The following is a 12,492-nucleotide window of genomic DNA, read 5'->3' as shown; positions in this document are numbered from 1 at the left end:
GGGCTGAGCAAGAACCGTTCTTACCTACGCATCAAAACCACAACGATAGTTTGTCAAGTTAGTGCTGTTTTCACCTTCGCAAGGACCGGGTGTAGCCACACTCGGTTCAACTAAAGTTGGAGAAACAGACACCCGCTAGTCACCTGTGTGCAAAGCACGACGGTAAAACCAGTCTCGCGTAAGTGTACACGTAATGTCGGTCCGGGCCGCTTCATCCAACAATACCGCTGAACCAAAGTATGACATGCTGGTAAGCAGTATGACTTGTATCACCCACAACTCGTTTGTGTTCTACTCGTGGTTATAACATCAACGCATAAAACCTAGGCTCGGATGCCACTGTTGGGGAACGTAGTAATTCCGAAAAAAATCCTACGCACACACAAGATCATGGTGATGCATAGCAACGAGAGGGAAGAGTGTTGTCTACATACCCTTGTAGACCGTAAGCGGAAGCGTTAGCACAATGCGGTTGATGTAGTCGTACGTCTTCACTGCCCGACCGATCAAGCACCGAAACTACGGCACCTCTGAGTTCTAGCACATGTTCAACTCGATGACGTCCCTCGAACTCCGATCCAGCCGAGTGTCGAGGCAGAGTTCTGTCAGCACGACGGCGTGGTGACGATCTTGATGTTCTACCATTGCAGGGCTTCGCCTAAGCACCGCTACGATATTACCGAGGTGGACTATGGTGGAGGGGGGCACCGCACACGGCTAAGAGATCCAAGGGATCAATTGTTGTGTCTTTGGTGCTAGCCCTGCCCCTCTATTTATATGTTGAGCCCCCGGGTCGAAACTTGGAGCAAAAGCCTCCTCAAAGTCGGTTTTTCCCGAAAGGCAAGAGTCCCACTCGGACTCCAGGACCAAACGCCACAATCCTTGGCGTCTGGCCCAGACGCCAGGGTCTCCGGCGTTTGGCCTCCTGGCCTCTGCAAAACTCCTTTTGCACCGACCTAAAGCCTCATGGGCTTGACCCCATGGCCTAACCATATCATCCAATATATGAATCTTTACGTCTCGACCATTTTGAGACTCCTCGTCATGTCCCCGATCTCATCCGGGACTCCGAACTCCTTCGGTACATCAAAACATGTAAACCCATAATATAACTGTCATCGAAACCTTAAGAGTGCGGACCCTACGGGTTTGAGAACAATGTAGACATGACCGAAACACGTTTCCGGTCAATAACCAATAGAGGAACCTGGATGCTCATATTGGCTCCCACATATTCTACGAAGATCTTTATCGGTCAGATCACATAACAACATACGTTGTTCCCTTTGTCATCAGTATGTTACTTGCCCGAGATTCGATCGTCGGTATCTCAATACCTAGTTCAATCTCGTTACCAGTAAGTCTCTTTACTCGTTCCGTAATACATCATCCCACAACTAACTCATTAGTCACATTGCTTGCAAGGCTTATAGTGATGTGCATTACCGAGAGGGCCCATACCTCTCCGACAATCGGAGTGACAAATCCTAATCTCGAAATACGCCAACCCAACATGTACCTTCGGAGACACCTGTAGAGCTCCTTTATAATCACCCAGTTACGTTGTGACATTTGGTAGCACACAAAGTGTTCCTCCGGTAAACGGGAGTTGCATAATCTCATAGTCATAGGAACATGTATAAGTCATGAAGAAAGCAATAGCAACATACTAAACAATCAAGTGCTAAGCTAACGGAATGGGTCAAGTCAATCACATCATTCTCCTAATGATGTGATCCCGTTAATCAAATGACAACACATGTCTATGGTTAGGAAACATAACCATCTTTGATTAATGAGCTAGTCAAGTAGAGGCATACTAGTGACTCTATGTTTGTCTATTTATTCACACATGTATTATGTTTCCGGTTAATACAATTCTAGCATGAATAATAAACATTTATCATGAAATAAGGAAGTAAATAATAACTTTATTATTGCCTCTAGGGCATATTTCCTTCAGTACTGTCTATGAAATCACATGACAATTTGAACTTCTACTTTTCCGCATGTGCCTTACGGATCTTTTTTGCAGGAAATATGCTCGAAGAAGAATTCCGGTTTGAAAAGAACGACAGGATATCGCAAATATGCTGCCCGCTGCTTTGCTCTTGTTAGTACCTGTTGTCCTGTATCACTGTACTTGCATACATACCTGGTTCATTATATGACAGCAGTATGCATGATAGCTTGCTTATCAATTGTTCGCTCCAAATTATCTGATCTGTATGAATGGTTACATTAGTGTAGAATATATCCAATACCAATGAATTTTTTAGCTCTGCATTGTTCTTGTATGTACATGCTGTCCTTTATCTGTGTACTTATATTGACAGGTAGTTGTTCATGTACCATCACTCTGCAGCTTATTTTCCTTTGCCCTCCATTTTCTACACATCAGATCTATATTTACTCTTACCATAAGGTTGGTACTGAAGAAGTTTAGCTGTGCGTTGCTCTTGGCTGTGCCTTTTGCCTATATCACTGCACATATATTTATAGCTACTTGGTTATGTAGCATCACTCTTCATCTTATCTTAAATATTCTCCATTTTTTCGTATATTATCATATCTATATTTACTCTTAACAAAATGTAGAATAAAGGCAATGCTTATGAAGAAGATTCTGTGCTAAACTTCTTGAATTCCCCCCCCCCCATCAGCATGGAAAAGGGCTTTATAGAGCCTGTCTTCACCAGTAATGTAAGTTTGTCCTTCTCAAGCCTTCAAACTTTGTTGTGTATATTTGGTTAGGCATGACTGCAACAGCTGTTTATTTTTGGTGTTTGCATCAAATTGCATGTTTAAAGTTTATTATGTAGTTCATAAACAAAAATTTGTCCTTTCTCAATTTAAGTTTTCAGTTGTACAACCAAGTTCCTTCTTCATACCATGTAAATTAAACTATACAGAGCAAGTGATCTTATTTTGCACTACATGTATGCTTCTGTTCTTCATCCGTAATCCAGTGGTGTGGTGAACCTACCCACTACAGCACAATGTCATATTCTGCAATGTCTTAACTATGAACAATGTCATATCATTCTACTACTCCCTCTGTCCGAAAATACTTGTCATTGAAATGGATGTATCTAGATGTATTTTAGTTCTAAACACATCCATTTTGATGACAAGTAATTCCGGACGGAGGGAGTATTATTTAAACCGTCTCTTTATTTGCCAATCTGAAACGGGATAAATTGACAGCACACTAACCTACTTATGAGTTCTTGATCTGTAATCCAGTGGTGTCGTGAAGCTGCCAACTCCTTCACAATGTCATTTCCTGCCATGTCTTGACCTGAACAATACCATATTGTGTTAATGCAATTTTAAACTGTGTCACTTTATTCGTCAGTAAGAAATGTGATGAATTGTCAGCACTGATACTTTCATGTGCAAAACCTGTCATCTGTCTGCTTGTTTATCTTTCAGAGTGAGGAAGATATAAGTGTTGAACAACCGCAGTCTCATCATCTTGCTCAGCTGCTTGCGCTGCAGCTCCCCAGCAGGGCTAACCTTTCTTGAACTCTATTGAAGTGTTGTCGGTTTTGTATATTATTTTGTCGGCGTGTTTATTTGCACTGGTGGCGATCTTTGATGCCCAGTGTATGTAATCTGCTGTCTGCTTGTGCTTTATTATCATAGTGGCGAACTTTGATGCCCAGTGGATGTAATATGCTGTAATTTCTTTATTGTATAGTCTAGGTTTTTTCTTATTCACGATGCTGCAGTTATTTTACTGTATATATATCCTGTCTTCGCAGTAAACCGGCCAAACCGTAAAATTACTGTACATAATCGGGCTGTCATGCAATCATGATGTAGGTTGGGCCTGAAACGTGCCGAACAACTAATGGGCCGGCAGCAGCCCAAAATGAATCTCGGCCCATGATCGTGTGAATCAAATCATGGGTTTTTAACAGGCCAAAATTGTCTCGGTCCTTGTTTGGCCCAATCAGATATCGGCTGCAAGCAGGGCGGATGCAAACCGGGCCGTAGTTAGGCCCAACTATATGACGGGCTTTTAACAGGCCGAAATTAATATAGGGCTGAAATGTTAAACGAGCCCTTAACAGGCCAAAAACTAATATCAGGCCGAATTACTAAGTGGGCCTTTAGCAAGTGGGCCCAAAAGCATAGTGTCCAGTTGACGGGCCGAATCTGATATGGGCCATAATTGAGCCCAAAGCCTCTTAAAGAGTCGGACCTGATCTGGGCCGTAATTTGGCCCAGAACATGGTAGGCTTTTAATGGGCCGGATCTCATATGGGCCACTATTAGGCCCGGAACGTGGCAGGCCATTAATGGACCGGATCAAATATGGGCCGGCATTTGGCCCAAAACATGGCAGCCAGTTAATGGGCCGGCCTACTAGGGTCCTCAAAATCTTGTGGGCCTACAGCTGGGCCGGCCCATTAATGTCGGTGAAATCTCGTGGGCCTTTAGCCGGACCGGTCCATTATGATCCGCAAGAATTTTATGGGCCTTTACCTGGGCCGGCCCATTATGGCACACAAAAATCTTGTGGGCCTTTACCTAGGCCGGCACATTATGGCCCGCAAAATCTTGTGGGCCTTTAGCTGGGCCGGCCCATTATGGTCCGCAAAATCTCGTGGGCCTTTAGCTGGGCCGGCCCATTATGGTCCGTAAAATCTTGTGGGCCTTTAGTTGGGCCGGCCCATTTAAAGTTGATGGGCCGGTCCACGTGTCAACATATCATAGGCGCGTCTCGCCCATTGAATGAGTGACACCTGTGCCAGCGCGGACCTGACACATGTCTCCTCTAGTCAATGATGATTTTACACGTGGAAAATCCCCATTGGTCGAGGCTGTTAACGGGTTATCGGATCCAAAACCCGACCCGATAGCTTAACGGCGTTCCGTTACGGTGGATGCCACGTGTCGGTCACCCTTGACAAAAGCACTTCTGTGACGCACGATTTATCGTCATGGAAGTGGACACTTCCGTGACGATAATTTTTGTAATGTCATGGAACACTTGTACGACAGCACAGGTATGACTATCTTGATTCTGTCAAAAAATTGTCATGAATATACATGCATAACAAAAAACGCGACCTACTATGACAAACACGTATCATCATGGAAGTGTATTTTTTTGTAGTGGTAGACCAGAAGGCTCCGTCGAGAGCACGTTGTTTTTTGACATCCTTGAAATGTCCCCATTTTTTCCATGTCTTTGTATGACCTATTCAAGGCACCATGCCAAATTATTTTGATTTTTGACAAAACTTGCATTTTCTAGAGTTTTCTCGGTCAAAAAAGGCTAATAAATGGTCGGACGTGTCGCAACTTTCATAAGGTGTAAAAAATCGTTCAAACCTAGCATGGATGACTATCACGGGCATGCCCACCTGCTTGAAAAGGTTGAGTTCATTTCAAGAATGCCCAAAACTAGGCCATGTTCAATAAAGGGTGTTCGGGTTCGCCAGAATTCTCCGTCTGAGAGCATGTTGTTTCTTGACATCCTTGAAATGGCCCCAATATTTTTTTTCATGGCTTTGTATGACCAAGTAAAGGCACCATGCCAAGTGGTTTGTACTTTTGACAAGTTTTGCATTTCTTGGAGTTTTTTCAGTGAAAAAAACCGATAAATGGTCGCGCGTGTCGCAATTTTCATACGATGTCAGATCTCGTTCGAAACTGGCATTGATTCATAGCATGGGCATGCCCAGCTTCGCGCAAAAGTTGGGGTCATTTGAAAGATGTCCAATACTAGACCATGTTCAATAGAGGGCGTCCGGTAGGCCAGAAGGCTCCATCTGAGAGCTCGTTGTTTCTCGACATCCTTGAAATGACCTTAATTTTTTTCATGGTCTTGTATGACCAATTCAACGTACCATGCCAATTGTTATGGTTTTTAAGAATTTTTGCATTTTCTGGAGTTTTCTCAGTCTAAAAAAGGCTGATAAATTTCCAGACATGTCGCAACTTGCATACGGTATCAAAAATTATTCAAACCTTACATGGATGCCTACCATCGGCATGCCTTCCTGCAAAAGTTGGGGTCATTCGAAGGATGTCCAAAACTAGATCATGTTCAACGAAGGGTGTCTCGTAGGCCAAAAAGCTGTTGTTTCTCGACATCCTTGAAATGACCCTAATTCTTTTTCATGTCCTAATATGACCAATCAGGGCATCATGCCAAGTTGTTTTTTGTTTTCTATAAATTCTATATTTTCTGAAGTTTTCTGGATCAAAAAGAGGTCGATAAATGGCCGGATGTGTCGCAACTTCCATACGGTGTCGAAAATCGTTCAAATCAGACATGGATAGCTGCCATGGGCATGACCACCTCCTGCAAAAGTTGGGTTCAATTAAAGAATGTTCAAAACTAGACCATGTTCAACGGAGGGTGTCCGGCTAGACTAGAAGGCTCCGTCTGAGAGCACGTTATTTCTCAACATCCTTGAAATGACCCAAATTTTTTTCATGGCCTTGTATGACCAATTCAAGGCACCTTGCCAAATTATTTTGGTTTTCGACAAATTATGTATTTTTCTAAAATTTTATCAATTAAAAAGAGTCTGATAAATGGTTGGAAATGTCGCAACTTGTTGTCGGAAATCGTTCAAACCTGACATGGATGCATGTTGGGCCGGCCCAAGTGGTTGCGAATTCGAAAAAGTTCATCAATTTTGAAAAAAATGTTTACAATTTGAAAAAAAATCATGGGCTTTGTGATAAGTTTGTGGATTTGGAAAAAAGATCACAGATTTGAAAAAAATGTGTGAATTTAAGAAAAGGTTCATATATTTGAAAATTGCACGTATTTAAGAAAAGGTTCATGATTTCAAAATAATTCACGAATTTTAAAAATAAAATAAAATCAAAAAGGAAAAGAAAGAGAAAGAGAAAATGAAAAAACAGAAGGAATATGAGATACCAAAAACCAGAAACCACAAATTTTAAAAATAATTCATGTTTTAGAAGATGTTCAAAAATTGTTCATGTTTGGAAAGATGTCATGAAATATTAAAAAAATGTACATGTTTTAAATTTTGTTCAAATTTCAGAAAATGTTTGTGTTTAAAAAAAAATCATAATTTCAAAAATTATTTGATATTTGAAAATTGTTTGCATGTTTTCAATAAAATTTATAGTTTTTTCCGTAATGCTTTCATACATATGAATGTTGTTGTGTGTTCTTACATATTTCGTGGTGTAGAAAACCACAAGCAGCATTGAGGTGAAGTGGCTAACAACGTGCACCTTAAGTGGGAGGTCTCGTGTTTGAGTCCTGATGAGGTCTACTTTTTCTCTCTATTTTTATGCGGCTTACATAGGCGTGGGAGGAGGGGCATGCCTTAATGGGCCGGCCCAGGCGCTTGCACCTGTGCAATTCGTATACGAGGTCTAGTGTATCGACGCGGGAGGCATACTTTTAAGTAAGACCAATCTGCCCTTTACTCTGAAGGGTATGGAGTAATCTCATCCGTCAATGTTTTTAAGAGGGTGTACCGAAGCAGAAGTGACAATGTCTACCCAATCCCAGTATTGACCCAAGATGAATACTGCATCATATCGATTCTCTTGTTAGCCTCGACTCGAATTCTGATCAATGGCATTCATCTTTTTCTCATCGCGCTTGCGTTCATCTTCATGCTTGATCATGCCCCAGTGCTCATTCCTTCTATCCATGCATGCTAGACCCTTCATTCTTAAGAAATACACAACTATCCAGTTATGATAGCATCATATTCTTATGAGCATTAGAAGTAGTTAGTAACTGACCCAGCTTGTGTAGCAAAAGGGCTACGATTGTAACATTGGTAGGGATGTCCTTGTGGTGGGGGAGTGGGCTTAAAGAAAAATAGGATTTCTCCTATGGCGTGGCTCATTCTAGTTCATCTGTCCATAAGAGCATCCACAATGTGCACTTTTGCTGCCTCTATAGCTGCCTCTAAGCCTTTAGAGACTGCCTTTATACAAATTGCATGAGGTTGCCTCAAACAAAAAATCCTTGGCATCGCCTCTAAGCTAAGAGGCTGCCTCCAAGCTTTTGTTTCAATTAAAATACCCATCTGTCCCTACATGTCATGGAAAAAAAATTATATGAGACCAGGTCTCATATAAAGCAGGTGAGACCTGCCCTGATGGATGACATGTGGCATTCACAAATCACAAAGCATCTAATCTCTCTGCCCTGATTTCAGGTGGGGGTGGGGTAGATGCTTTGTGATTTGTGAATGCCACGTGTCATCCATCGGGATGGGTCTCACCTGCTAAATCGTGAGACCTGGTCTCATAGAATTCTTATCCGTCATGGAAAAAACTTTGTTGAGTCTCTCAACTGAAAAGTGATTCAGATATCAACTTGGTTATTGTTTTTGTGGGACCGCTATAGAGGCTGCACTCAAATGCCATACATTGCAGCATTTTTGACTAACTTTAGAGGCAGCAATGTGGACCCCAGCTTAGAGGCAATGCTGCCTCCAACCACTGTGGATGCCCTAAGACCGCCAGTAGTTTATGACTCACATCGTCCTTCCTATTCCATGTATTCTATTTCTATCTGATACTGATACTGAACGCTTTTTGATACCCTAGAGTATGATTTCGCTCGCGTATTTTGCATGTTCATTACTATGGGAAAATTTTGTTTTTGCCACTCTAGATTTTGCCAATTTTTCTTATGCCACTCTAGATTTTGACATTTTACTTTTGCCACTCTTTGTTTTTGACAATTATCACAATTGCCATTTTGTGGCAAAAGCAAAATAATTTTATTTCATTTTTGCCACTCTTAGCTTTTGATAATTATCACAATTGCCACTCTGAAAATTTTGCTTTTGCCACGGGAATGGCAATTGTGATAATTGTCAAAAACTAAGAGTGGCAAAAGTGAAATGTCAAAATCTAGAGTGGCATAAGGAAAATTGGCAAAATCTAGAGTGGCAAAAACAAAATTTTCCCCATTACTATGGTATGGCCAACCGAGTTGAACATATTTTTGTTCCATAGTCCTCACAAAAGCCTTGAAACATATGGCTTGTGAATTAGGACCTAGTGCTGCTAATGATTCTACTGGGTACCCGCAAGCGAGTAAAGACGTTCCTCTCTGTGAAACTTTCTGCCGTAAATGGCGTCATTTTCACCAGGAGTTCTGCCTCAAATCCATTTAGTAAACAACCGAAATTTTGAATCCACTAGGGGCAATGGGATATGTCATATGTGTCGACGGCCGGAGCGTTGGCGTCCACCTCGCGGTTGGACTGCGGGAGGATTGGCCACGTCGTGGGGCTGGCCGCCCCGAAGATTTGCGCCCACATTGTTCACCTGGACGGCCGGATGACTCTGCATGTTATCCCTACGCAAAGAGATGAAGATGGAGAAGTGCACGCGCTCTCTTGGCTCCGGTTCCGTGTAAGTTGAAAAAGCACACGTAGTTAAAGCACATGAAAATGGCAGCACTCTCGCGCTCTCATAAAAAAGCGGGCAGACTCCGAAATGGCAACGCAATTATGCAGAGCAACAGCCGGCCGGCCGGACGGCCTCCGCGTACGCTGGCTGCACCGTGTGTGAATGATCCGGTAGAGCACGGTGGTCCTCTGGATCGACCACACTGCACTACTTGTAAATAGTTGACCCAATTTTTCGCGATCTTCAGTGAAGTTGCGCTAATATATATCTCACTCAAGTTTTGCACACCCTCAAACTCAAAGACTGCAGTACTAGGCGTCACATAAACTGAAATCTTACTCGGCTTTTTACATGATCAAATCTACCCACCACTCTAGACGGTACTAGTTCTTCTTTCCCACCAACAGATTACCTGATCTCGGACACAATGGTAGTACTACTACTAGAGAAAACCACCTGGTAAGTCATTAATTAGTTCCAAGGAAGTCGATGCTCCAGAGATCATCACGTACGGCACGTTCGTGCTCTCTAGCCTCGATTCCATGGCTTCGATGTCAGCAGAATCATCACTGCAAAGAAGAGCAGCACGCCCAAGATGTACACACAGCACAAGCACGCACAATCCTTGTCTTCCTTGCGGCGCCGCTCCTGCGCTGCAGCGGCAGCCGCTACAGCAGCATCCTGCAGTCGAGGTCAGCGAGTCAGTTTCAGCAATTCAGCGCCGATGCTAGCACTACATTTTCGATCTCAACATCTCAGGTCATTGGCCGTCGTAGAACACACTAGAACTGCGACCCTTCTAACTGTCTAATTACTGACCGATTAAGATGATGAAAAACTACGGAAAATGAGATGATCCGTGGCATCTGAATAATAAAAACAAACTTGGTCTGATGATCTAGCAGGAGATTTCAAGAAGAGAGCGAGGGACAAACAAGTCAAGTAGTAGCTCGTAGACATCATATCTATGTCTGTGTGTAGGCGTAGATCCGACCAACATACTAGATCTGGCTGCACAGTTGAAGCAAGAACACGTACGTCCGGAACTAGAACTGGCCTGTGGCCTTTACAAATGTCAAAACACCATGATTCCGTAAGGCAATAGTCACGAACTACTCCTATAGTCGCAACTCCCATATACGCATGTCAGTTCGTTTGCTGACTGACTAATTTGCTGCCGATAGCTTAGAGAAAACGAAGCAAAATTATGCAAGGAAAAAAAGAAAGAAGAAGCAGCAGAAATGATCTTGTGAATCACATTACCGCCGCTGCCGCCGCCGCTGCAGCCGCTGCTGCTTGCTGCGCCAGAAAATTGGCCACGTTGTTTGCTGCTGCTGCCTCCGCCGCCGCCAGATGATCGAGCACGTTGTTTGCTGCTGCTGGTGCTGCCGCCGCCGCCGCCGGAGGAGGATTGGCCACCGCCGCCGCTGCCAGAGGATTGGCCGCGTTGCCGGCTGGAGGATTGTCCATGGCGTGCCCGTGCAGAGAGGGTTTTTGGAGACGGAGAAGCGTGTGTGTGCTGGGGAGAGATGAGCTCTTTCTTTGGCCAAAGGTAGAATGAACCAAGGAGTACTAGTGTAGTGTAGCTAGTAGGCCAGTAGCCATCAGGCAACCGAGCAGAATAATTCGTTTCCCCAATCGGGGGTAGCAAGGCCTCCGGTAGGATGGCCCCCAGCAGGCTCCTGTTCCAGGAAAATTGAAAAGCCCTGGTAGCTGTGAGGTGTGAACTGTGGATCTACGTGTGGCCGGAACCCAGAGCGTAACTTCCCTTGACCACGTCACGTGACAACCAAAGCTTGAAAGATGGCAGCACGATGCCACACTATCTATCACCCATATAAAGCAGGCACACACCCAAGATATTGCAAAGGCAAAATTATGCAATGCAACAACTATTGGGTTACCCCTGAGGATCGATCACACCAAAATTACGAACACACGCACGAGGAATCGCGTATCGCTTTTTCTTTCGCTTTTGGACATGTTTGTGTTGTTGCTTTAACATACCTTTTTCTTTTCACACTTGGGCCTTCTTTGGTTCATAGGGTAGAATATCATGGAAACACGAAAGTCATAGGAAATCGTGTATCACTTTTTCTTTCGCTAGAAGTCATGTATCACTTTTTTTTTATTTTGGACATGTTTGTGTTGTTGCTTCAACATAACTCTTTTCCTTTTTTCACACTTAAACCCGATCAACACGAACTCCGCCTCAGGTTTCATTTTTCGTTGAAAAACGAAACCACCATACAAGTCCCAGGTTCACTTAGTAATGTCCAGGTACAAAAACGAAAACACCAGGTAAAACAACTCAAACTATGGCAGCATAAGGCCACCAAAACTGACAAGCCGGCGACCGCGCTTCTGCGTGTTACAGTTCATAGGTTGGCATAGTGGTGTGTGGTGCGCCTGCGCCGTTTAGGCTTGTCGGAGCCATTGTTGCAATGGTGGTGGCGGTGTCAACGTCGTTGGAGAAAGTCCACCATGGAGCTGTGGGGGTCGTTGCATCCTTCTATTCCTCTTGGTATGGTTCACCGCTGTTTAATGCGAACGGAGTCGCGGCTTGGTCTCACAAGGTTTCTAGGTGCCCTGGCCCCTACCCTAGGTCAGAGGTGGTGAGGCATAAGGCTCTGGGCTAAAGCCTTGTTTGTCGACGATGGTCGTTGCCAAAAATGTTGGCGCTCCTGGGCATTGTCGAAGAGTACTTCCTCACACTGGGCCGTGGCCGGTTGGGGTGGAAGTGATGTTGGAGGTTGTTTGCTAGGCCGAACCATTCCCAGGGTTCGTAGTGCGTCGGTCTGGGCAAAAGCTTTGTGGTTGACGGAGGTCGATGCCGATGAGAGTGACGTTCTCGGGCGTCGTTTTCTTTCTTGAAAGCGTTTTCGAAGACTTGCATTTCATATCTCCGGAAAGAGGGCGTGTTAGGTGGTGGTGGTCTGCTTGGATTGTAATTGGTGTTTTTTTTCTTTGCCATTGTTGTGGTTTTCAGCCTAGTTTCCCTTATAAAGCGTGCCAAGTTTATATATTTGTGTTTTCTTCTCTTAATGGAATTGACATAGCTCATGCCATGCATGTCAAAAACTAATAAGGCCACCAAAACCAGAA

General features: G+C 43.8%; 1 protein-coding gene across 1 annotated transcript; it reads right to left on the bottom strand.

The window, feature by feature from the left end:
* Positions 1 to 9,699: 9,699 nt before the first annotated feature.
* LOC123041151 (ice-structuring protein 4) lies at positions 9,700 to 11,018 on the bottom strand. Its single transcript, XM_044463847.1, has 2 exons — positions 10,651 to 11,018; positions 9,700 to 10,068 (listed from the first exon to the last, which is right to left on the bottom strand). Exons 1-2 carry the CDS (start codon positions 10,855 to 10,857, stop codon positions 9,916 to 9,918), a joined length of 360 nt encoding a protein of 119 aa, XP_044319782.1. The 5' UTR covers positions 10,858 to 11,018; the 3' UTR covers positions 9,700 to 9,915.
* Between the last annotated feature and the right edge of the window lie 1,474 nt (positions 11,019 to 12,492).

This window comes from Triticum aestivum, chromosome 2B, assembly GCF_018294505.1.
Source record: "Triticum aestivum cultivar Chinese Spring chromosome 2B, IWGSC CS RefSeq v2.1, whole genome shotgun sequence".
Classification (NCBI taxonomy): domain Eukaryota; kingdom Viridiplantae; phylum Streptophyta; class Magnoliopsida; order Poales; family Poaceae; genus Triticum; species Triticum aestivum.
Note: the sequence above shows the minus strand (reverse complement) of the source record. Positions and strands in the feature narration are given on the sequence as shown.

What these genes read in the sequence shown, in the direction of transcription:
- LOC123041151 (XM_044463847.1), bottom strand. Translation starts at nt 10,857, where the DNA reads ATGGACAATCCTCCAGCCGGCAACGCGGCCAATCCTCTGGCAGCGGCG. An exon ending in CAGCGGCGGCGGCAGCGGCG is followed by an intron (nt 10,069 to 10,650) that starts GTAATGTGATTC and finishes CCTCGACTGCAG; the next exon opens with GATGCTGCTGTAGCGGCTGC.